The 27,038-nt window shown below is 45.3% G+C and overlaps 1 protein-coding gene across 2 annotated transcripts in view; it reads left to right on the forward strand.

The window, feature by feature from the left end:
- The first annotated feature begins 446 nt into the window (after positions 1–446).
- Positions 447–27,038, forward strand: part of MMS22L (MMS22 like, DNA repair protein) — a 125,650-nt gene continuing 99,058 nt past the window's right edge. The window contains exons 1-3 of one of the 2 annotated variants that reach the window (XM_077289684.1): positions 447–703; positions 5,409–5,534; positions 25,015–25,067. In XM_077289684.1, the coding sequence (XP_077145799.1) occupies positions 522–703; positions 5,409–5,534; positions 25,015–25,067 (361 nt within the window). In that variant the 5' untranslated portion in view covers positions 447–521. The remainder of the gene's footprint in view (positions 704–5,408; positions 5,535–25,014; positions 25,068–27,038) is intronic. The other variant, XM_077289685.1, reaches the window with a different exon arrangement.

The raw sequence follows: 27,038 nt of genomic DNA on the forward strand, positions 1-27,038 counted from the left end.
ACACACACACGGCCTCCACCAACACACACACACACACACACACACACACACGGCCTCCGCCGGCACACACACACACGCTGGAACACACAGACACGGCCTCCGCCGGCACACACACACACGCTGGAACACACACACACACACACACACACACACACACACACACACACACACACACACACAGCCTCCGCCGGCACACTCACACACACACACGGCCTCCGCCGACACACACACACTCACACACACGGCCTCCGCCGACACACACGGCCTCCGCCGACACACACACGTCACACTCTCACACAGCCATTCCATCTCTTTCTCTCGTCCCGCCCCGAGTCCAGGCCACGCCGGCTATTCCCGCGCTAACACTTCACAGCCTCAGCCAATGGGCAGCATGAATGCAGCAGCAGGAAAGGCTTTCTATTGGCTGCCGTCAGTATGACGTTTGCTAAGGGGGGGCGTGGTCTGTGCTTCTCACACGATCGCACGGGAAATGTCCGCCGTGCCACTGCCAAGCAATAATCATGAGTGAAGAGTTCACCGGATCACTGACTCCTCCGTTCTCGCCGTATCTTACCGAGAGCTTGGAGCGGGAGAGCTGCGGGGACTGTCGGCCGCCGCGCTTTACGTGTGACAGCTATAGCTGCAAAGATGGCGGGAAAGTATTTTCTTTCGATTCTTATTTAACAACTGGCAGCTTAAAAAGGTGAGAGCCCCCCTGGTGTAGTGTCCTACGCAGTCCGTCCATTTGTGTCTGCTCGAGTCATTACTCTGCGATTATTCTGCAGTTTTTCCTCTGGTGATTGTGGTGTAAGTTTATATTCTGTAGGTGCTGGGCGTCTGTAATGGGTAACCTATATTATAGCCCCTTAAAGGGCACCTGTCACCCCCAAAATGGAAGGTTAGCCCACCGGCATCAGGGGCTTATCTCCAGCATTCTGGAATGCATTCTGTAATGCTGTAGATAAGCCCCCGATGTATCCTGAAAGGTAAGAAAAACAGGTTAGATTATACTCACCCAGGGGTGGTCCCGCTGCGATACGGGTCCGATGGGTGTCCCGGTCGGGCGCCTCCTATCTTCTTACGATGACGTCCTCTTCTGGTCTTCATGCTGCGGCTCTGGCGCAGGCGTAATTTGTCCTGTTGAGGGCAGAGCAAAGTACTGTAGTGCGCAGGTGCCGGGCCTCTGACCTTTCCCAACACCTGCGCACTGCAGTATAATCTAACCTCTTTTTCTCATCTTTCAGGTTACATCGGGGGCTTATCTACAGCATTACAGAATGCATTACAGAATACTCTAGATAAGCCCCTGATGCCGGTGGGCATAGCTCACCTTCGATTTTGGGGGTGACAGGTTCCCTTTAAAGACTAAACTGTCTGGAACAGGGTTAACGTCATACTGCAGCTGATCATGTAGGTGTATGGGTGTGTGCTGCCGCTGATTGTGCGGGTGTATGGGTGCGCGCTGCCGATGATTGCATGGGTGCGCGCTGCCGATGATTGCATGGGTGCGCGCTGCCGATGATTGCATGGGTGCGCGCTGCCGATGATTGCATGGGTGCGCGCTGCCGATGATTGCATGGGTGCGCGCTGCCGATGATTGCATGGGTGCCCGCTGCCGATGATTGCATGGGTGCCCGCTGCCGATGATTGCATGGGTGCCCGCTGCCGATGATTGCATGGGTGCCCGCTGCCGATGATTGCATGGGTGCCCGCTGCCGATGATTGTATGGGTGCCCGCTGCTGATGATCATGCGGGTGTATGGGTGCTCGCTGCGTATGCTGCCGCTGACCTCGTGGAAAGGGGTGAATCATAGACCGGAGGCGGGTGGAGGGTCCAGGGAATCACACAAAAGGAGGAGCCTGTGTACAGTCCAGCCTCTGTGCACCAAAATCTAATTACTGGAAGCTTCACATGGTAAATTAAAAAAAGAACCACAAAGAGGATTTCTTCCCTAATCAGTATTAAGCCTCTTTCACACGTATCGGAGACACGTAGACCCATTCAAATGAATGGGTCTGTGCACATGTCAGTATGTTTCCACGGACTGTGTCAGTAGGCAAAACACGCTGTCGTGTCCATTTTCTACCGTCAGCATGGATGGCAAAACGTTCTGCACACAGAGAACACACATTGATGTCATCCGTGTGACACACATCGGGCAAGAAGCGCTACAGTAAGTGTGGCGCCCCAGGGTCCTGGTCATCACAGTAGCATTGCTTTCCTCACGGGGAGACTGATGTTACATTTGGAAGCGAAGGATAACTCTTATCAGGTAACCACTATACACACAACATGTTCACACTCGAGGCCACATGGGGGAGCTTTTGATCCTATTTACTAGGTGACTCCCCTATATATAGTGGTTTGGAGGGAAAGAGAGATCAGATTGTCAGAGAGACAGAAGAGAGCAGTCTATAGGACTGGAGGGGCCGTTCAGCCAGAAAATGCTGGAGCTCATGGACAGAGATTATACCGACAGCAGAACATTGTTGAGTGAGCGTGAAGGAGAGCGAAGCACAGGAGAAGGATATCAGGGGAGACCAGCTAAGAGCAGGCTGCCTCCCTCGGAGGCGCAGATAACCGGTAGCCTGACCACCGAGGTTGTAAGGACTCTACGACTTACATCAGAGACCGGCAGGACAGCTGAACTGCAAGTTACCTGTCCACCTTAATACCCAGGAGGCACGGTGACACCTATAGAGCCCGGGGCATGCTAGAGTCCCTGTAAAAAGGCTCAAGTCACCAGTCATACGGGTTATGTCCTATCCTATATGGGGGACAGAGAGAACAACTGTGAGGACCTTATGTGAAGCCATCGGCAGTAAGGGACTACAACACCACCGCGATTTGAGGAAGGCTTTTAACTCCTACCTGGTAGAGGGGACTCTGGATTCGCTTCCAAGCCGGCCGGAACCTGCCTGCCCTGTGATCTGGTACCCTGGACTGTGGCTGCCTTAAGTCTTCAGTAAACCAGGTAAAGAGACTGCAAACCTGTGTCCTCGTTCTTTACTGCGCCATTCACCATCTTCCATCTACACATCGGGAGCCCTGGGGATATACTTCACCTGTGGAAAATTATACCATCTAGCTGCCATAACATCACCCCAGAGGACCCCTTAAAGCAGCATCGGTCCCCACTGACCGAATACCACAGGTGGTGTCACGAACATAAACTCTATTCACCAAATCCCTTTAAAGACTTTCCCCTTTTACATGGGTGCCCAGGGCCACGGACCGGGTCGCCGCCGTGACACGTCCCCTTAAGTACTAGACCCAGTACCGAGTACCCCACGGCCCTGGCGGGCGACTCATAAGCACTGTTCCCCAGCGGCTGGTGCTGAAGCCGGCTGTCATCATTCTCCCCTGCTCTGCCGGCTATGACGCGAGCAGAGGAGAATGATGAGAGTTATAATAAAATCTTAGCGATGACGGGAGGTGGGGACTTTTGGGACTCTTACTCCCATAATCCGACACCTGATGCCGCTAATAATAGTGACAGCAGGAGTGGATGATCGGGGTATCCCTCAGCCACCGCCTGTGGTCTAATGAAATAAATGAATGAAAAATCTGACTTGGGTTCCACCCTATTTTCTTTAACCAACCAGGCAAAAGTCACAGCTGGGGGCTGCTACCCTCAGCTGTCAGCTTATGCAAGATTGGTTATCAAGAATAGAGGGGTCCCCGTGCAGTTTTTTTTTAATAATTTAAATAATTTAAAAAACGTTGAGGGGTCCCCCCATTTTTGACAACCAGCCTTGCTAAAGCTCACAGCTGGGGGCTAGTATTCTCAGGCTGGTAAGGGGCCATGGATATTGTCCTCCCCCAGCCTAAAAACAGCAGCCTGCAGCTGCCCAGAAAAGGTGCATCTATTAGATGTGCCAATTATGGCGCTTTGCCCGGCTCTTCCCACTTGCCCTGTAGCGGTGGCAAGTGGGGGGTTAATACTTGTGGAGATGATGTCACCTCTGTAATGTCAGGTGACATCAAGCCCACGGCTTAGTAATGGAGAGGTGTCTATAAGACACCTACGCATTACTAACCCTATAGTTATATGTTAAATAAAGACATAGCCGGAATAAAATCCTTTATTTGAAAAAAATGACACAGACTCCTTAAATATTCTAAATTAAACCATACTTATTGCAACAGCTAGTTCCCCGAAGCCCTCGATCTTCTGTAATAAAAGTAAAATAAAAAAACAACAATATACCACACCTGTCTGTCGTTGTGTCCCATTCTGTAATCCATGTCCGGACAGTTTTCAGCCTGGATGGTGCCAACATGTGACCGTCCCGACTGAAAACCACTGGTGAATGAGAGCGCAGCATCATTCACCAGCGGTGACCTCATCGAGGTCGGGTTGAACTGCGGTGACCTCAGGACCGTGGGAAAATCCTAGTGATGATGTCACCGCTGGTGAATGATGCTGCTCTCAGAATCTCATTCACCAGTGGTTTTCAGCCGGGACGGCCGCATCTTGGCACCGACCTGCCCCCATCCGCTGTCATCACTCGGACTTTATTATAACTCTCATCATTCTTCTCTGCTTGCGCCGATTGCTGGCATAGCAGGGGAGAATGATGACAGCCGACTTCAGCACCAGCCACTGGGGAACAGCGCTTACTGTAGCGCTTCTTCCCTCAGTGTCCGTCCGTATGGTACTGATGCCACTGGATGCCACACGTAGTACACACACACTGACCTCTCCCGTACCGCAATTAAACGGACATGTGAAACCGGCCTTACAGGGTTATTGCCATTGCTTTCATTTACGGTACATTACAAAATCCTGCTGACAGGTTTAGCTGTGTATCTCCTCCAATTGGTGCTGCTCCACTGGTTGTGCAGCTGTTTATCTTCTGGGCCCCTGCATTCCAAGGTTATTCCCCCGCCCCTGGTATTAGTTGTGCAGATTTCCCCTTCAATCACTTCTCTGTAGCGTGGCTGTGTTGTGATTGGTCTGGATCAGATGAGAAACAGTAAATGCCCACAGACAAGTCTTTCATATGCGTTCAGTTATTTGAAAGGAGAATCTGCATCTTTATGTCCCGGAGGCATAACTTTGGAATGGAGGAGATCAAAAAATAAAGAAAAACCGTTTCCGAATCAGTGGAGCAGTGCCACTTGGAGGAGGTACTGAGTTTAAATGAAACAATCCAGTGAATGGTCCACTTTAAGGCCCATTTAGACAAGCTGATAATGGCAAACCTTGAGTAACCATGCCGGCAATCGCCAAACGATGAACTAAACACTGAGTGGTTCAATGATTGACTTGTTCATTCCGGAATTAACTTCTTATCCTATTGCAAAGCAGCAGGATGGATCACACATCCTCTTGGGTTCTGTATTTGTATGATTACACATTTATTATAATGGAAGTCTTAGTAATAATGTATTTTTCATCTAGGCTCTTATTGAAGCTCGACCCATCTCCGACCGATTATGAGGCAGACACAGTGGAGATTTTTGGCTTTCAGTGGGTGACTGAGACTGCCCTTGTGGAATCCACCAATCTCCTGTTTGGATTGCTCCGGTACAGACATTTTTTTTGTTTATCTGTTGTATAATTAGGTGCTGGTTTTCAGACAGGTGTAGTGGTAAAAAGGTATAATGAGAATCTGGGGTAGTATTTGGCTTCTGCGCTCCTTCTGGAGTTTCCGAAGTAAGGCCAGATTCACACATCTGACATTTGACTGAGTATTGACCACAGTGTACAGAGCTGCCGTGTGTCTCCAACAGCCTTATATGCATTTACCGGTTGTTGCGTTTAGGTCAGGAGACCCGCTACCCATCCATATTTACCCCCTGAATGTGGGACATATGGAACTAGTCTAACATTCTTCATATAGGGTATATCCACAGAGTGTCTTTTTCAGGTAGATTCCGCCTAGAACCCAGCTGAAAAAGCACCAAAAAGAAAGAACATTTGCATAAAAATGACTTGTTGTACAAATGATCAGTTTTTAACTCCTTTTCTTTAGGCTTACAAAGTCATAAAATAGTTTAACCTCTTTCCCAAAATATGATGTAGCAGTGTCATATTTTGCGGTGCACTCCTGGAAATGGACGTACCAGTTTGTCATGGTGATAGCACTGGCACAGCTCCTGTGCTCACACAATCGCTGCCGGGAACTCTGCTTGAGTGATAGCCTCAATGGCTGTCACTGCCATGAATGGTGCCTGCACCGCCCCAGGCTGTTTAACCCTCTAGATGGTGTGAGCAATAGTGATCACAGCAGTTAGAAGGCTGGGAGAGGCAGTGGATTCCCTCTCCCGTCTGAGCGTACCCCTAAAACGTCATCCCGTAGGAGGTCACATGACACCCTCCTGACCTGTCAGCTATGGAGGCCTGCTTAGACCTTGCTTGGAGCATGATCTAAGAGGCTTCTGTCAGTGTAAAACTGACAGGTATTATGTATTACAATGCATTATACCAGCGATCAGAGTAATAAACGTTAAAATTCCATAAAGGGACTAAATAAGAACAGTACAAAAATAAAATTGTAAAAACAAAGGTACACATGTTATCACAAAGTCCAGAACGACCTGATCTATAAAACTATCACGCTAGTTAACCCCTTCAGTGAACACAGTAAAAAAAAAAAAAAAATTGAAATGCAGCAAAAACTATTTAAAAAAAGCATTTGTGTGTGACAGCTGCCAAATATAGCAAAGATAACTTTCTAACTTTCTCATCACTGTAATCGCACCGACCTCAAGGATAAAGTTGTTTAATCTTCAACTGCTGTTGACTTGTTCATTCTGCCTCCCAAAGATCGCAGTAAGGCTCGGCTCACATATATTCTGCGCTGAGCGCTTACACCGGGGTTTCTGTGTAAATCATTACAATACGTGATTCAGACGGAACCTCAGTGGAAGATTCCCTATAATGAGGAAGATGAAGGCACTGTGGACGCTGTCTGCCCTGTGATTTGGCGGTATCTGTCTTTTTGGGCGTGCATAAAAGTGATGTCTGCCACAGTTTTGTGCATCTAATATATAAAGCTGAATATGTATGTATGTATGTATGTATGTATGTATGTATCCGTCGCAGCTACAGCCACAAAAGTTTGCACAGTCACACGTCTGGACCCCGAGAGTGTCATAGGCTATGTTGTGAGGCAAAGTTTTAACCCCGCGCGTTCCAATTCACCAAACAATTTTGCCCCTCTCTACATAATGGGGGAAAAAGTGAAAGGAAAAGTGTTGGAGGCAAATTGACAGCCAGGAGGAGATGGCATACAGGTATATACTATATACAGGGGAGATGGCATACAGGTATATACTATATACAGGGGAGATGATATACAGCTATATATTATATACAGGAGGAGATGACATACAGGTATATACTATATACAGGAGATGACATATAGGTGTATACTATAAATAAGGGAGATGACAAACATGTATATACTGAGGTGAAAATGAGGGGAGTGAGGTGAAAATGAAAAGGTGTGAGTGCAAAATGAGAGGAGTGAGGGAAAATAGTGGAGTGATTGGAAAATGACAGATGTGAGGTCGAAATGACAAGTGTTAGGCCGGCGTCACACTCGGCGTAAGACAATACGGTCCGTATTTTACGGCCGTAATACGGAGAAATGTTCCCAAAATAGTGATCCGTAGTCAGGGTGTGTCAGCGTATTTTGCGCATGGCATCCTCCGTATGTAATCCGTATGGCATCCGTACTGCGATATTTTCTCGCAGGCTTGCAAAACCGACATCTAATGGATTTATGTGCTCAAATGTTCGGTAAAACATATATACAGTATATGTGTATATATATATGTATGTGTGTATATGTATATATATGTATGTGTGTGTGTATATATATATATATATATATATATATATATATATATATATATATATATATATATATATATATATATATATATACACATATACATATATACACACATATATATATATACACACATATATATATATATATATATATATATATATATATATATATATATATATATATATATATATATATATATATATATATGGATATATGTATATGTGTGTGTGTATATATGTATATATATATATATATATCTGTATTTATATTTACTTCAGCGCGATATCTGTGAAAAGCCGGTAATTCAATTGCCGGCTTTTCATTTCTCCTGCCTAAACCCGACAGGATATGAGACATGGTTTACATACAGTAAACCATCTCATATCCCCTTTTTTTTTTTGCATATTCCACACTACTAATGTTAGTAGTGTGTGCATGCAAAATTTGGGCGCTGTAGCTGCTAAAATAAAGAGTTAAATGGCGGAAAAAATTGGCGTGGGCTCCTACGCAATTTTCTCCGCCAGAGTGGTAAAGCCAGTGACTGACGGCAGATATTAATAGCCAGGAGAGGGTCCATGGTTATTGGCCCCCCCGTGGCTAAAAACATCTGCCCCCAGCCACCCCAGAAAAGGCACATCTGGAAGATGCGCCTATTCTGGCACTTGGCCACTCTCTTCCCACTCCCGTGTAGCGGTGGGATATGGGGTAATGAAGGGTTAATGTCACCTTGCTATTGTAAGGTGACATTAAGCCAGATTAATGATGGAGAGGCGTCAATTATGACACCTATCCATTATTAATCCAATTGTATGAAAGGGTTAAAAAACACACACACACACGATTTAAAAGTATTTTAATGAAATAAACACAGCGGTTGTTGTAATATTTTATTGCTCTCTCAATCCATTTGCAGACCCTCGCTTGGCAAAACAATAAACCCACAATATACATACCTTCTGCTGACCCGTCACGTCCCACGAAGTAATCCATCTGAAGGGGTTAAAATAATTTACAAGCAGGAGCCCTGCAAATGCAGCTGTGCTCGTGCTTGTAATTCCCCAGCGAATGAATGAAATGTAGGTCATTGACCTACATTTCCTTCAGTCGCGGTGATGCGCCCCCTGGTGGATACACGGCTACACGGGAGTGGGAAGAGAGTGGCCAAGTGCCAGAATAGGCGCATCTTCCAGATGTGCCTTTTCTGGGGTGACTGGGGGCAGATGTTTTTAGCCACGGGGGGGCCAATAACCATGGACCCTCTCCTGGCTATTAATATCTGCCGTCAGTCACTGGCTTTACCACTCTGGCGGAGAAAATTGCGTAGGAGCCCACGCCAATTTTTTCCGCCATTTAACTCTTTATTTTAGCAGCTACAGCGCCCAAATTTTGCATGCACACACTACTAACATTAGTAGTGTGGAATATGCAAAAAAAAAGGGTATATGAGATGGTTTACTGTATGTAAACCATGTCTCATATCCTGTCGGGTTTAGGCAGGAGAAATGAAAAGCCGGCAATTGAATTACCGACTTTTCACTAACACCGCTGCGTATTTCTCGCAAGTCACACTGCTGGTCCGTGTGGAATCCGTATTTTTCTCGCCCCCATAGACTTTCATTGGCGTATTATTTGCTCAATACGCTGACAAACGCAGCATGCTGCGATTTTGTACGGCCGTAGAACGCCGTATATTACGGATCCGTAATATACGGCTGATAGGACGAGACCCATTGAGAAGCATTGTGCCGTATGTTATGCGAGTTTTACGCACGTAGTTTCTGCGCTCTTACGTCCGTAAAACTCGCATGTGTGACGGCGGCCTTAGGGGGGAATGAGAGGAGTGAGGGGGGAAAATGAGAGGAGTGAGGGGGGAAAATGAGGTGTGAGGGGGGAAAATGAGTGGTGTGATGGGAAAATAAGAGAAGTGAGGTGCTATAACTAACCACAGATATTTACTATGCCCAGGCAACGCTGGGCTCTTCAGCTAGTCTAATATATAAAGCTGTGTGTGTGTGTGTGTGTGTGTGTGTGTGTGTGTGTGTGTGTGTGTGTGTGTGTGTCCGGGATTGGCATCTGCACCGTCGCAGCTACAGTCACACGTCTGGACCCTGAGAGCGTCATAGGCTATGTCGTGAGGCGAAATTTTAACTCCGCGCTTTCCAATTCACCAAACAATTTTCCCCCTATCTACATAATTGGGAAAAAGTGAAAGGAAAAGTGTTGGAGGCAAATTGACAGCTGCCAGATGTGAACAAGGGGGACTTAAAGAGTGAGAGCGATGACGCCAAAGAGTATATACCGTACAGTTGCTAAGGTGGGGCCCCAACATGGGATACTCACCACACACGGGGATATGAACACACACACAAAATGCGCCACACACTACCACGTGCTTGAACACATATCACCCTCAGCGCACATTTCACCACACATACACCAACCTCGCCACATAAAAGTCTAAACACAAAAGTCGCCGCTCAAAACTCGCCACGCGCAAAACTTGCTGCACACAACTTGATACACTAACCTGTCACATGCAACTCGACACACCAAAAGTTGCTACATGCATGTGGTCACACAAAACTCATCTCACAAGTTGCTACACGCATGTCGCCACACGCAACTCAACACACACAATTTGACACATGAAACTCGCCCTAAAACACACACAAGTCTGGTATTATCCTTCAAAAATAAAAATCTGATTAATAAGCAGACAAACTACAAGAGCAACAACTGTACCATATAGGAAATATGGCAGCTGTCAGTCACATGATCTGTCTATTATGTGTATGTGTGAGCTAATATATACTGCTAGGGTGGAGGGCTTCCTGTTGGCTGTGGATTTATCTGGCTGTCAATTTAGCTTACAAATACTGAGGTAAAAATACTGAGCAAATAACATGTGAATGATGTCTAATACAGGAGGAGATGACACACATATACTATATACAGGGGAGATGACACAGGTATATACTATATACAGGGGAGATGACACAGGTATATATTATATACAGGAGGAGATGAGACACAGGTATACTATATACAGAAAGATGACACACGTATATACTATACACAGGGGAGATGACACACGTATATGCACTATATACAGGAGGAGATGACACACAGTATATACTATATACAGGAGGAGATGAGACACAGGTATATACTATATACAGGAGGAGATGACACAGGTATACTATATACAGGAGCAGGTGACACACGTATAGACTATATACAGGAGGAGATGACTTGCAGGTATATGCTATACAGGATGAGATGACCCGTATATACTATATACAGGAGGAGATTACACACAGGTATATACTATATACAGGGGAGATGACACAGGTATATATTATATACAGGAGGAGATGACACGGGTATATACTATACACAGAAAGAGATGACACACGTATATACTATACACAGGGGAGATGACACACGTATATACACTATATACAGGAGGAGATGACACAGTATATACTATATACAGGAGGAGATGACACACAGGTATATACTATATACAGGAGGAGATGACACACAGGTATATACTATATACAGGAGGAGATGACACAGGTATATACTATATACAGGAGGAGATGACACGTATAGACTATATACAGGAGGAGATGACTTGCAGGTATATGCTATACAGGAGGAGATGACACGTATATACTATATACAGGAGATGACATACAGGTATACTATATACAGGAGATGACATACAGGTATATACTATATATAGGAGGAGATGACATACAAGTATATAGTATATACAGAAAAGATGACATACAGGTATATACTATATACAGGAGGAGATGACACATAGGTATATACAATATACAGGAGGATGGGGGAATGAGAGGAGTGAGGGGGAAAATTAGGTGTAAGGGAGAAAATGAGAGATGTGAGGGGGAAAATGAGAGGCGTGATGGGAAAATAAGAGAAGTGAGGTGCTATAACTAACCACAGAAATTTACTATGCCCAGGCAACGCCGGGCCGGGCTCTTCAGCTAGTTTCTGAATAAAATGACAACTCTGAACAGAGGCCAAATGTAGTCCAAATTATTCTGCTTACGTATTATAGTGAATGGATCTCTCTGGTGTGGGGGGGGTGTTCATCTGAATCACACAGCTCAGATATTTACATAGGTTCGCCATCACTATATCGCCCAATTGAAAAACATAATGATATACAGTACCAAACACGTGTAGTGAAATGTGGTGGCAATGTCATGGTTTGGGGCTGCTTTTCTGCATCTGCCATTGGCTCTCTACATAAAATTGATGGAAATATGACAGGTGCTGTGTACAAGGATATACTGGAGAATGTAATGCTGCCACATGGTAAAACCAAAGTAGGCAGGGACTGGAGACTCCAGGAAGGCAATGATCCTAAGCTAAGTACACATCCAATTTAGTCAAAAATTGGCTAGCAAAGAAAAATGTTCGCCTTTTGCAACGGCCAAGCCAATCATATAGAGCACCTTTGGCATAAGTTAGTGACGAGTTGGGGCCCGTACCCATAGCAAGAAAGATGAATTGGAATGGAGCGAGCCCTCTGGATGTCTTGAATACCCTAGTAGCTTCAATGCCCCGTCGGTGTGGTGCAGTAATTGAAGCAAGAGGTTATGCTACAAAATACTAAGTTTGGTATTGTAGACAATGAATTACTTTGTATATGGTGATCAATAAATAGTATATGCAAAACTTTTGGTAGTCGGTTTTGTATAATTAACCCTTGGAGCTTTTTTCAGTTTTCCGTTTTCGTTTTTCACTCCTCTCCTTCCCAGAGCCATAACTTTTTTATTTTTCCGTCAATATGGCCATGTGAGGGCTTATTTTTTTGCGAAACAAGTTGTACTTTTGAACGACATCATTGGTTTTAGCATGTCGTGTACTAGAAAACGGGAAAAAAATTCCAAGTGCGGTGAAATTGCAAAAAAAAGTGCAATCCCACACTTCTTGGTTCTTTGGCTTTTTTGCTAGGTTCACTAAATACTAAAACTGACCTGCGATTATGATTCTCCGGGTAATTATGAGTTCATAGACACCAAACATGTCTAGGTTATTTTTTATGTAAGTGGTGAAAAAAAAATTCCAAACTTTGCTTAAAAAAACAAACAAACCCCCAAAAACAGGGGTCATCGGTGCGCTCATTTCCGGCCCCAAGCTCTTGTTAAATGCCGCTGTCCGGCCGCAAGCTCTTGACAGCGGCATTTAACTCACCGCCGGAGCCCACATCAAAGCAGGGGATCTGCCATCAGACGTACTATTCCGTCCAATGTCAGAAAGGGGTTAAATAACCATACCTGTATTATAAAGCATTTTGGTTAAAATTAAGGCCTTGCATGATGAGAACTTCATGCAATTTCAATTCATCACCAGGAAAATGGCATCACAGCAACCAGACAGAAGTAATCACACTTTAAATAAAATAAAAAACTTTTGGTCGCCACTACAAATGCTCAGTGTAGAGCACAAGAAAAATTAGAACTGATACAAAATTCCAAACCCCCCCCCCCCAATGTCCGTCATATGTTAACAGAATATAGTGGGCTTCCACATTATTGGTAGCATAACTGCTCTGAAGAAGTGACATGTCTCCCACCAAAAGAGATGCAGCTAGTTTTGCTCTTCCGAATCCAAATATCCCCTCCCTTCTGAGCTCCATGATGTGCCTAAACTGCAGTTAGTGACCACATGTTTAACAGTGAGGAGAGCCCACTTAATATACAGGTGGGTGGCTCCAGAAGTACAAGCTGGGCACAATGTACGGGCACTACAAAGTACTGGACACTACAATGTATTGGGCAATACAATGGCATATTTGCAACTTTCACTGCGTATTTGTTTTTGGAAATGCCTTCAGATGTGTTTAGGCACATCAGAGGCTGTGCAAATGGTCCACAAACTATTCTAGGAAAACCAGTTCATCAAAAGTCAAATAACGCTCCTTCCCTGCCATGTTGCCAAACTGTACAGCTACATATACCGTATATACTCGAGTATAAGCCGAGATTTTCAGCCCACTTTTTTTGGTCTGAAAGTGTCCCTCTCGGTTAATACTTGAGTCGTTATCCCAGGGGATTGGCAGGGGAGGGGAGCGGCGGCTGTCACATACTCGCCTGCTCCTAGCGCAGTCCCTGCCTCCGATGGTCTCCGGGCAGCTCTTCCTGTGTTCAGCGGTCACATGGTACCACTCATTAAAGTAATGAATATGGACACACATTCATTACTTTAATGAGCGGTACGTGACCGCTGTACATAGGAAGATGCCGCCGGCTCCCGAAGATCATCTGACAGTGAGACTTTGCCAGGGACCGCGCCGGGAGCAGGTGAGTATGACGGGGGAGGTGAGCATTGCGAGATATTCACCTCTCCCCGTTCCACCGCTGCACGCCGCTCTGTCTTCCGTTCTCTGGCTGTGACTGTTCAGGTCAGAGGGCGCGATGATGTAGTTAGTGTGTGCGCCGCCCTCTACCTGAACAGTCACTGCGGAGGATGGAAGACAGAGCGGCACGCAGCGGTGGAACGGGGAGAGGTGAATATCGCAAGTGCCGGGGGCCTGAGTGAAGAGAGGTGAGCAAATGGGGCATAATGTGGGGAGCATCTTGTGGGGCATAATGTGGGGAGAATCTTGTGGGGCATAATGTGGGGAGCATCTTGTGGGGCATAATGTGTGGAGCATCTTGTGGGGCATAATGTGTGGAGCATCTTGTGGGGCATAATGTGTGGAGCATCTTGTGGGGCATAATGTGTGTGGCATAATGTGTGGAGCATCTAATGCGGCCAGTATTAACCTTTGTGCAGCATTATATGGGGCATATTTTACTTGTATTGGTATCTATTTTTAAAGTTTACCAGTAGCTGGCTGCATTTTCCACCCTAGGCTTATATTTGAGTCATTAAGTTCTCCCAGTTTTTTGTGGCAAAATTAGGGGGGGTCGGCTTATACTCGAGTTTATACGGTAAGCTGTTGTCACATTCGGGAGACATTGTGTAACTTATTTTCGTGCCTTTTAATCATTTTCTCTTCCGAAGATGGAAAAATTAGTGGGTAAAACAGTATTTGTGATAAAAATGTAGTTTAGTTTTTGATCACCCAATAGTTTATATTTGTGACACATCTGTGGTGTCAATATGATCACTGCATCACTAGATGTATTCACTGAGGGGTGCAGCTTGCAAAATGGGGTCACTTATGGGGGAGTCCACTGTTCTGGGACTTCAGGATCTCTACTAATGTGACATGGGCGCCATCACACCATTCCAGGCAAATCTGTATTTCCGTATAGCGCTTCTTCCCTTCTGATCTTTGCATTGTGCCTCAGAAAAAAAACAATTTGGGGCTAAAGCAACATTTTCATGGGGAAATGTGCTTTTTTTATATTCATGGAACAACTTAATAAAATTTTATGACACACCTGCAAATTCAAGGTGCTCACCACACATCTAGATAAGCTGCTTATGGGTGTAGTTTCTAAAATGGTATCACTTGTAGGGGGATTCCGCTGTTTAGGCACATCAGGTACTCTCCAAACGTGACATGACCTCTATCTATTCCAGACAATTTTGCTCTTCAAAAGTGAAACTGCACTCCTTCCTTTCCGAGCCCTGATGTGTACACAAACGGTAGTTTTCCACCCCATATGGGGTATCTGCATACTCAGTAGAAATTGTGCAACAATTTATCCTGTTACCCTTGTGGAAATGCAAATTTTGGGGTTAAATGAACATGGTGGGAAAAGTTAAAATGTTTATTTTCCATTCCACTTTGCTTTAATGCCTGTGAAGTTCCAAAAGGGTTAATAAACTTCTTGAATGTGGTTTTGATGACTTTGAGGGGTGCAATTTTTTAAATGGTGTCATTTTTGGGTATTTTCTGTCATATAGTTCGCTGAGTCACTTCAAACGTTATGTGGTCCCTGAAAAAATAAAATGGTTTTGTAAATGAGAAATTGCTGATTAACTTTTAACTCTTCTAACTTCATAACAAAAAAATTTCAAAAATGATGCAGATGTAAAGTAGACATGTGAGAAATGTTATTTACTATTTTGTGCAGCATGACCGCATATCAAATATAAGAGTTGGGGGTCACTTGGGGAATAGTGATCACAAAATAATAAGTTTTCGTGTATCCTTTAATAAGATGTGTAGTAGAGGGGTGACAAGGACCCTAAACTTCAGGAGGGCAAATTTCCAACGGATGAGAGAGGATCTTGGTGCAATTAACTGGGACGATATCCTGAGACATAAAAATACACAAAGAAAATGGGAGACGTTTATTAGCATCCTGGATAGGACCTGTGCACAGTATATACCGTATGGGAATAAACATACTAGAAATAGGAGGAAACCAATATGGCTAAATAGAGCTGTAAGGGGCGCAATAAGTGACAAAAAGAAAGCATTTAGAGAATTAAAGGAAGTAGGTAGTGAGGAGGCATTAAATAAATACAAAAAATTAAATAAATTCTGTAAAAAGCAAATCAAGGCAGCAAAGATTGAGACAGAGAGACTCATTGCCAGAGAGAGAGAAAATAATCCCAAAATATTCTTTAACTACATAAATAGTAAGAAATTAAAAAATGATAGTGTTGGCCCCCTTAAAAATAGTCTGGATGAAATGGTGGATGAGGAAAAAGACAATATGCTAAATGACTTTTTTTCATCAGTATTTACAAAAGAAAATCCCATGGCAGACAAAATGACTAGTGATAAAAATTCCCAATTAAATGTCACCTGCTTAACCCAGCAGGAAGTACTGCGGCGTCTAAAACTCACTAAAATTGACAAATCTCCGGGCCCGGATGAGATACACCCTCGAGTACTGCAGGAATTAAGTACAGTCGTTGATAGACCATTATTTTTAATCTTTAAAGGGCCACTGTCACCCCCTCCAGCCATTATAAACTAAAAGAGCCACCTTGTGCAGCAGTAATGCTGCAGTCTAACAAGGTGGCTCTTTTAGTTTTTGATTCCGTTATTCCCTCAATAAAGCGTTTTAAAATTTGCCCTAACTGCCTGTCTGTAGACCTGGAGGCGGTCCGAAGCCTCCTCTGTGAATCTCCCAACGGCCGTCACTCTTCTCTTCTGGGGATGTGGTCGCCGCCCCCTTCGCGCTGTTTCGTCTTAAATCCGGCGCCTGCGCTGTGCGTGCCTGCCTGTGACAGGCGCAGTCTTCATTGTCCGTCATGGCAGATCCAGGGTGCCTGACTGCGCCTGTGCGGGCAGTGCGGCCACCCTGTTGCTGAATCCCTGCCCCGCACTGTGTTATTCATTATGCACAGTGCGGGACTGGGGTTCCTGGGCATGCGCACTGCGCTGTTCAGACGCTCCCCCAGCTCAGACGCTCCCCCGCCTTCCAGCGTTGTTATTTGCGGCTGCTTCATTCCAAACGCTGGCAAGGAAACCTGTATATTACGGCAACGCTGGAAGGCGGGGGACCGGGGGAGCGTCTGAACAGTGCAGTGCGCATGCCCAGGAACCCCAGCCCCGCACTGTGCATAATGAATAACACAGTGCGGGGCGGGGATTCAGCAACAGGGTGGCCGCACTGCCCACACAGGCGCAGTCAGGCACCCTGCATCTGACCTATGACGGACAATGAAGACTGCGCCTTCATTGCACCAAATTAAAGTTTTGCCTTTTATATATTGTTATACAGTGGTGTGCACTTTTTTGGAGTGGTTCTTTCTCTATTTTCTTATGCCAGTTTCATTACCACTCTTGCTGCACCCCGATTATTGATTATATACTACCAGTAGTGCGCCAGTGTTTTTTTCTTATTGGCAGTGGATTGAGAGCTGGCTCAGGGATAGGAAACAAAGGGTGGTTATTAATGGAGCACACTCGGACTGGGTCGCGGTTAGCAGTGGGGGTACCACAGGGGTTAGTATTGGGCCCTCTTCTTTTAACATATTTATTAATGACCTTGTAGGGGGCATTCAGAGTAGAATTTCAATATTTGCAGATGACACTAAACTCTGCAGGGTAATCAATACAGGGGAGGACAATTTTATATTACAGGATGATTTATGTAAACTAGAAGCTTGGGCTGATAAATGGCAAATGAGCTTTAATGGGGACAAATGTAAGGTCATGCACTTGGGTAGAAGTAATAAGATGTATAACTATGTGCTTAATTCTAAAACTCTGGGCAAAACCGTCAATGAAAAAGACCTGGGTGTATGGGTGGATGACAAACTCATATTCAGTGGTCAGTGTCAGGCAGCTGCTACAAAGGCAAATAAAATAATGGGATGCATTAAAAGAGGCATAGATGCTCATGAGGAGAACATAATTTTACCTCTATACAAGTCACTAGTTCTACCACACTTAGAATACTGTGCACAGTTCTGGTCTCCGGTGTATAAGAAAGACATAGCTGAACTGGAGCGGGTGCAGAGAAGAGCGACCAAGGTTATTAGAGGACTGGGGAGTCTGCGTTTAAGAGGGGACTGGATACCTTTCTGGAAAAGTATAATGTTACAGGGTATATACACTAGATTCCTTGATAGGGCGTTGATCCAGGGAACTAGTCTGATTGCCGTATGTGGAGTCGGGAAGGAATTTTTTTCCCCAAGGTGGAGCTTACTCTTTGCCACATGGGTTTTTTTTTGCCTTCCTCTGGATCAACATGTTAGGGCATGTTAGGTTAGGCTATGGGTTGAACTATATGGACTTAAAGTCTTCCTTCAACCTTAATATCTATGTATTAAATGATTTTAAGGATATAAAAATTGAAAGTTTGAACATTGTACAATTTTCTAAACTTAAGCCAAAATTCCCATATTTTCATAAACGCAAAACATATTTACCACTAACATAAAATACAACATATACCTACACTACAAAGGTAAGACATTTAATCTTTAGGAACCATCCATATTTAGGTACACCTTGACGTGGTTGGATGGCTTTTGCACTCTTTGATAAAAAAAAAACACAAACAAAAAACGTACCTCTACGTTTTTAACATTTGCATTGTCACACTCGCGCCCAGACAGGTTGGTGCGGGGGTGTGGCCCCACTGTGCCACAGACCAGACTACCCTGGAAGGGGCGTAACTAAGTAGGTTCCTTGGTGTTCGCTGGAGCCTATGATGGTGAGGTCAGGCTTGTGCCGCAGGAAGCTACTAGGTGCTACTCCAGGGTGGTGTCTGGCTGTGACTGCTGATACCACCGGGGAACGGAACGTAGACCGGCAAGCGGGCACGGCTGGCACTCTGGCAGACAGGCAGGCACGGCTGGGACACAGACAGGCAGACGGATACAACAGAGACACTGGCAAGCGGGCACGGCTGGCTCTCTGGTAGGCAGGCAGGTTCGGCTGGCTCTAGCAGGACTGACAGAAAAGGCTGGTACACTGGAAGAACCGGTAAGGACTGGTCTACAGGCAGGTATGTAAAACATGCAAGAACCTGTTCAGACAGGAGGACTTAAGAAGAGGTAGAGAGAGACTGCAAGAGCGGATGCAGAGCGGAAGCACAGGCGCTAGAGCCAAGCACAGAAACGCAGGAGGTGGAGCCAAGTGCAGAAACGCAGGAGGTGGAGCCAAGAGCAGGAGGCGGAGCCAAGTGCAGAAACGCTAGAGGTGGAGCCAAGTGCAGACATGCAGGAGGTGGAGCCACGAGCAGGAGGCGGAGCCAAGTGAAAAAGAAAAAACCGCTGGAGGCGGAGCCAAGTGCAGACATGCAGGAGGCGGAGCCAAGTGCAGAGACGCTGGAGGCAGAACAGAGAAGAACCACAAGAAGCGTAGCAAGGTAGAACCACAAGGAGCGGAGCCACAGAGCAAAGCCACAGTGCAGAGCTGAGAGCAGAGCAAAGTCAGAGTGCAGGGCAAGGTCACAGAATGCAGAGCAAGGAGCAAAGCAAGGTCGCAGAGAGCAGAGCCAAAAGCAGAGCAAAGCAAGACAGAGTACGCACAGCAGGGAAAGGAAACCAAGGCGGGGATATAAACGGACACAGAAACAGGACTAGGCTAAGACAAAGTCAAGAACAGGTCAAGGCACAGAGACATGGACACAAGCTAGGGTACGACACCCCTCTGGGTGGCGGACATAGGCCATGATACGAGGCCCCACTGGGTGGCTAACACAGGACACAGACCAGGGTACACTGCCCCCCTGGGTGGCGGACATAAGAGTAACAGACAGGGCCCGCACCTCAGCAGCTAAGAACTGAGGGAGTAAGTTGCACAGGCTCCCACCAATGGGTGGGGAAGTCTTAAATACAGGAAGCCTCATGGCTATTGGCAGGGGACACCTTAGCAAGGTGCACACAGTTTCAATAAGACACAGGAGTTGCCGGCGCCGCCCCCCCTATGCACACAGACAGAGCATGCACAGAGCAAGCCGCAGACATGAGGCACACAGCATGGAGCTGGCAGCAGAGAGAAGTCACAAGATGGCCCAGAGAAGTAAGTGAGTTTGAGTGTAATGCAGGTTGGGGATGGGAGGCCATGCAGTGATGCCAGCAGGGTTGTTACATGCATCAATATTGGAGTTCATGTGTTTAGTGTCAGTGTGCTGACGCATTTTGTATGTATATGGTAGTATATTGGCCGCATAGCATATTTGGTCACCTGTAAAGGGGTTGTCCGCTATTTTTTGATTCATGGCCTATCCTTAGGATAGGTCATCAATGTCTTATTGGTAGGGTTGCGAAACCCGCCACCGCTGACATCAGCTGTTAAGCTGTGTAAACCCTAACAGCGTAAACCCTTTAGAATCAGTGGGATCCGTTGAATTATTCCAGAGTTAGGCTATGTGCACACTTTGCGGATTTCTGTGCGGATTTTTCCGCTCAGTTTTTGAAAAATCCGCAGGTAAAATGCACTGCGTTTTTACCTGTGGATTACCCGCAGATTTCCAGCGTTTTTTGTGTGGATTTCACCTGCGGATTCCTATAAAGGAAGAGGTGTAAAAACGCTGCGGAATCTGCCCAAAGAATTGACATGCTGTAGAAAATACAACACTGCGTTTCCACACGGATTTTGTTTTCCATAGCTTTACATGGTGTACGTGTGCACATACCCTTACTCATACCCTTACTTACCCTTACTAATAATATATATATACTAGCTATTGAACCCGTTCTACGCCCGGGTGGCGAGCATTTACAGTGGGGCAAAAAAGTATTTAGTCAGTCAGCAATAGTGCAAGTTCCACCACTTAAAAAGATGAGAGGCGTCTGTAATTTACATCATAGGTAGACCTCAACTATGGGAGACAAACTGAGAAAAAAAAATCCAGAAAATCACATTGTCTGTTTTTTTTATCATTTTATTTGCATATTATGGTGGAAAATAAGTATTTGGTCAGAAACAAACAATCAAGATTTCTGGCTCTCACAGACCTGTAACTTCTTCTTTAAGAGTCTCCTCTTTCCTCCACTCATTACCTGTAGTAATGGCACCTGTTTAAACTTGTTATCAGTATAAAAAGACACCTGTGCACACCCTCAAACAGTCTGACTCCAAACTCCACTATGGTGAAGACCAAAGAGCTGTCAAAGGACACCAGAAACAAAATTGTAGCCCTGCACCAGGCTGGGAAGACTGAATCTGCAATAGCCAACCAGCTTGGAGTGAAGAAATCAACAGTGGGAGCAATAATTAGAAAATGGAAGACATTCAAGACCACTGATAATCTCCCTCGATCTGGGGCCCCACGCAAAATCCCACCCCGTGGGGTCAGAATGATCACAAGAACGGTGAGCAAAAATCCCAGAACCATGCGGGGGGACCTAGTGAATGAACTGCAGAGAGCTGGGATCAATGTAACAAGGCCTACCATAAGTAACACACTACGCCACCATGGACTCAGATCCTGCAGTGCCAGACGTGTCCCACTGCTTAAGCCAGTACATGTCCGGGCCCGTCTGAAGTTTGCTAGAGAGCATTTGGATGATCCAGAGGAGTTTTGGGAGAATGTCCTATGGTCTGATGAAACCAAACTGGAACTGTTTGGTAGAAACACAACTTGTCGTGTTTGGAGGAAAAAGAATACTGAGTTGCATCCATCAAACACCATACCTACTGTAAAGCATGGTGGTGGAAACATCATGCTTTGGGGCTGTTTCTCTGCAAAGGGGCCAGGACGACTGATCCGGGTACATGAAAGAATGAATGGGGCCATGTATCGTGAGATTTTGAGTGCAAACCTCCTTCCATCAGCAAGGGCATTGAAGATGAAACGTGGCTGGGTCTTTCAACATGACAATGATCCAAAGCACACCGCCAGGGCAACGAAGGAGTGGCTTCGTAAGAAGCATTTCAAGGTCCTGGAGTGGCCTAGCCAGTCTCCAGATCTCAACCCTATAGAAAACCTTTGGAGGGAGTTGAAAGTCCGTGTTGCCAAGCGAAAAGCCAAAAACATCACTGCTCTAGAGGAGATCTGCATGGAGGAATGGGCCAACATACCAACAACAGTGTGTGGCAACCTTGTGAAGACTTACAGAAAACGTTTGACCTCTGTCATTGCCAACAAAGGATATATTACAAAGTATTGAGATGAAATTTTGTTTCTGACCAAATACTTATTTTTCCACCATAATATGCAAATAAAATGATAAAAAAACAGACAATGTGATTTTCTGGATTTTTTTGTCTCAGTTTGTCTCCCATAGTTGAGGTCTACCTATGATGTAAATTACAGACGCCTCTCATCTTTTTAAGTGGTGGAACTTGCACTATTGCTGACTGACTAAATACTTTTTTGCCCCACTGTATATTGGTATATGGTCTCCATCCTGGTATGTGCTGCTCCCATCTTGCTCTCCCATCCTGTCATGTGCTGCTCCATCCTGCGTCCCCATCCTGTCATGTGCTCTCATCCTGCGCGCTGAGTGCGGGCGGCTGTGCGTGGCGGTGGTGAGTGCCGGGGGCCTGAGCAGGCGGGGACACCGGCGCGCTGGGGGGGGTCAGGTCACTTGCTATATTTACCTGTCCCCCGTTCCACTGCTGCGCGCCGCTCCATCTTCCGGGTCCTCTGCCTGTGACTGTTCAGTTCAGAGGGCGCGATGACTGACTGAACAGTCGCAAGCGGAGGATGGAGCAGCGCGCATCACTGGAAGGTAAATATTGCATACTCACTCTCGTCCCTGCTTCTCCGTTGGAGATCGCGGTGTGCGTTCAGTGCTTACGCATACCGCGATCTCCTGGGAGCGTCACTCTGTGGGGTCCAGACTGCGCCGGCGCTTGCGCAGTCTATAAAGGCTTCGGACAGAGTGATGCTCCCAGCGTTATATTATAGATCCTTCCTTCTCACCCCCAATGGGAGTGGTCTTTTTTTTTTTTTTGTCCTTTCTCATTCTCGGGTCCTCTACCAGAGTGGTTGTGCACCTTAACCGCTACGCTATAACAGCCACCTAGGGTAGGTATTATAGTGTATTACAGTGTTAGGAGCCTTGGTATATAACTTTTCCACAGGTAAGATCCGGGATTTGAACCCCAGTTTCGCATGTCATAGGCAGTGCACTTAACCATTACACTATACCATATATACATATTCATACCCTTTTACATTTTTCACTCTTTGTTTCATTGCAGCCATTTGGTAAATTTAAAAAAGTTCATTTTTTCTCATTAATGTGCACTCTGCACCCAATCTTGACTGAGGGGAAAAAAACAAATGTAATTTTTGCAAATTTATAAAAAAAAAACCCTGAAATCTCACATGGTCATAAGTATTCAGACCGTTTGCTCAGTATTGAGTAGACGCACCCTTTTGAGCTAGTACAGCCATGAATCTTCTTGGGAATGATGCAACAAGTTTTTCATACCTGGATTTGGGGATCCTCTGCCATTCTTCCTTGCAGATCCTCTCCAATTCCATCAGGTTGGATGGTGAACGTTGGTGGACAGTCATTTTCAGGTCTCTCCAGAGATGCTCAATTGAGTTTAGGTCAGGCCTCTGGCTGGGCCAGTCAAGAATGGTCACAGAGTTGTTCTGAAGCCACTCCTTTGTTATTTTAGATGTGTGCTTAGGGTCATTGTCTTGTTGGAAGGTGATCCTTCGGCCAAGTCTGAGGTCCAGAGCACTCTGGAAGAGGTTTTCATTCAGGATATCTTTGTACTTGGCCGCATTCATGTTTCCTTCAATGACCAGTCCTGTCCCTGCATCTGAAAAACACTCCCATAGCATGATGCTGCCACCACCATGTTTCACTGTTGGGATTGTATTGGGCAGGTGATGAGCAGTGCCTGGTTTTCTCCACACATCTCCAATTATCACCAAAAACGTCTATCTTCGTCTCGTCAGACCAGAGAATCTTATTTCTCGTAGTCTGGGAGTCCTTCATGTGTTTTTTAGCAAACTCTATGCAGGCTTTCATATGTCTTGCACTGAGGAGAGTCTTCTGTCAGGCCACTCTGCCATAAAGGCCAGATTGGTGGAGGGCTGCAGTGATAGCTGACTTTGTGGAACTTTCTCCCATCTCTGTACTGCATCTCTGGAGCTCAGCCACAGTGATCTTGGGGTTCTTCTTTACCTCTCTCACCAAGGCTCTTCTCCCACGATTGCTCAATTTGGCTGGACGGCCAGGTCTAGGAAGACTTCTGGTGGTCCCAAATTTCTTCCATTTAAGGATTATGGAGGCCACTGTGCACTTAGGAACCTTGAGTACTGCAGAAATTCTGTTGTAACCTTGGCCAGATCTATGCCTTGCCACAATTCTGTCTCTGAGCTCCTTGGTCAGTTCCTTTGACCTCATGATTCTTATTTGGTCTGACATGCACTGTGAGCTGGGAGGTCTTATATAGACAGGTGTGTGCCTTTCCAAATCAAGTCCTATCAGTTTAATTAAACACAACTGGACTCCAATGAAGGAGTAGAACCTTCTCAAGGAGGATCACATGGAAATGGACGGCATGTGACTTAAATATGTGTGTCCGAGCAAAGGGTCTGAATACTTATGACCATGCGATATTTCAGTTTTTCTTTTTTTTACATTTTCAAAAATGTTGACGTTTGTTTTTTTTTTTCAGTCAAGATGGGGGTCAGAGTGTTCATTAATGTGAATAAAAAAATGAACTTTTTGGAATTTACCAAATGGCTGCAATGAAAGAGTGAAAAATTTAAAGGGGTCTGAATACTTTCCGTAGCAACTGTATATTATGTATGTGTGTGTTTGTATATGTGTATTTATTTCTCTTTAGTGTTTTATACCTTTTTTTTTTTTTTTTTTTTTTTTAAGGCAAAAAATAGATGCGCTTGAAAGATTAACACAGCCTGTTTCTTTTGACTTTGGTAAGTTTTTGGTTTTTATTTTTTTTCAACAAAGTTTTGTTTAAATGCAATTAATGGGGTAGGAATCCTATCGCAGTGTAAAAGCATAATTATCTTAATATAAAAGGACAGAAGGTATAATACACTTTAATTCTCTATCATGCAAAGTACAAGCTGAATATTGCTTTTGGTTGGTGCATTAGAAAAGTCACAGAGCAAAATGCAACAATGTAATATTAAAAAATTTACTTTAGAATTCTTTCACATTTCCGTCTTCCAAATCTGCACAGGATCCGTCAAGACGTTGAAATGACGGATCCTGTGCAGATTGTGGGAAACGTGTGCACTGGGCCCGTCTTTCTGACGGACCCGTCGAGGCTATGTGCACCTGTTGTGTATGCGTCTTCGCAGCTGTTTTCCTCTGCGAAAACGCATACACAACACAAACCAGGTTAAAAAAAATAAAAAATCGCAGTATTCTCACCTACCGGCGTTCCCACGCAGCGATGCTCCAGGCAGCTAGCGTTCCTAGTAATCCATTGCGAAATCTCGCGAGAAGTCGCAGTCTCGCGAGGCCTTGACTTCTCGCGAGATTTCACAATGGATTACTAGGAAGTAACGCTAGCTGCCGGGAGCATTGGTGATGCTGCGCAGGAACGCCGGTAGGTGAGAATACTGCGATTTTTTTTTTTTTTTTTTTTTTTTTTTTTTTTTTTTTAATTATTTTTAACATTATATCTTGTTACTATTGATGCTGCATAGGCATGATTTTATTTTGTGCAGCCTGTCAATTCTTTTTGCGGATCTGCAGTGTTTCTGCACCCATTTACTTGCATTGAGTCAGTCAAATCCGCAGCAAAAAGGCAGGTGTGAAAAGATTTGCGGATTTGCGTGCCAAAAACGCTGCAGAATGGAAATGTCAGAAGGAGGAAGAGTGTGTGGGCTTAGAATATGTTTGAGCGGAGAATATGTGCTTGTCTGTCTGTGTGTGTGTGCACCAAGGCGTCGTCTGATGGGACTACTACTCCCATCTGGCTATGTCTGCTGTCACATATAACAGTGACAGCATAAGCCAATGATGGGAGAGTAGTCCCATCATCCGGCACCTGTGTTCAATTGTAAAAAAAAAAACAAAACATTTGCATATTTACATATACAATACATACTCACCGAACACCTAATCCCCGAAGCTCGCGTCTCCTGCAAGCAATCAAAAATAATAAACCAATGTATACTCCCTGTCCGTCGCAGTCCATTTAATAACGAGTGTCCCACGGCGATCTTACGTGTAGAAGAGTCACATCAAGAGATGTGACCTCTCTACCTGGCCTCCGGCGATACACTGACAGGAAGTAATCACTCCCGCAGTGTTCACCGGAGTTGATCAGCTGATCAGCTCCGGTGCTCTCACTTGTGGCACCGCTCTGTGAGAAAATTCTCACGCAATGGTGCCATAAGTGAGAGCACCGGAGCTGATGAACTTCGGTAAACTCTCAGTGATACACTACAGGAGCGATTACCTCCCGTCAGTGTATCACTGGAGGCTGGGTTGAGCGGTCACATCTCCCGATGTGACTGTTCTACATGTGAGATTGTCGTGGGACACTCTGTAATGGACTTCGTCAGACAGGGAGTATTATATTGTTACAGGTTCCTTCTCCGGTATCACACAATCAACAGAGCAAAAGAATATTGAACAATCCCAAGACCTTTATTTAGGCAAAAGTACGAAGGGTCCATATATGATCCACCACACAAAGGATAAAATATTCCAGAACACGAATGCAGTTCAGTAACAGGATAAAAGTCCAACAATCCAGCACAGAGGATAACAGTCCATATTCCCTTCTTTCTCTCTCTGATGTGCTGTCTTCAGATCATGGGTTCCACACAGGATCTGAATTCCCCCCAGCTCCTGTCCTCTCCTTATGTCCAGGAGTAGTCAGACAGGTTGGGGTGGTTTTCAGGCCTCCCACACCTGACAAAGGTGGC

Source organism: Ranitomeya variabilis, chromosome 2 (genome assembly GCF_051348905.1).
Source record: "Ranitomeya variabilis isolate aRanVar5 chromosome 2, aRanVar5.hap1, whole genome shotgun sequence".
Lineage (NCBI taxonomy): Eukaryota > Metazoa > Chordata > Amphibia > Anura > Dendrobatidae > Ranitomeya > Ranitomeya variabilis.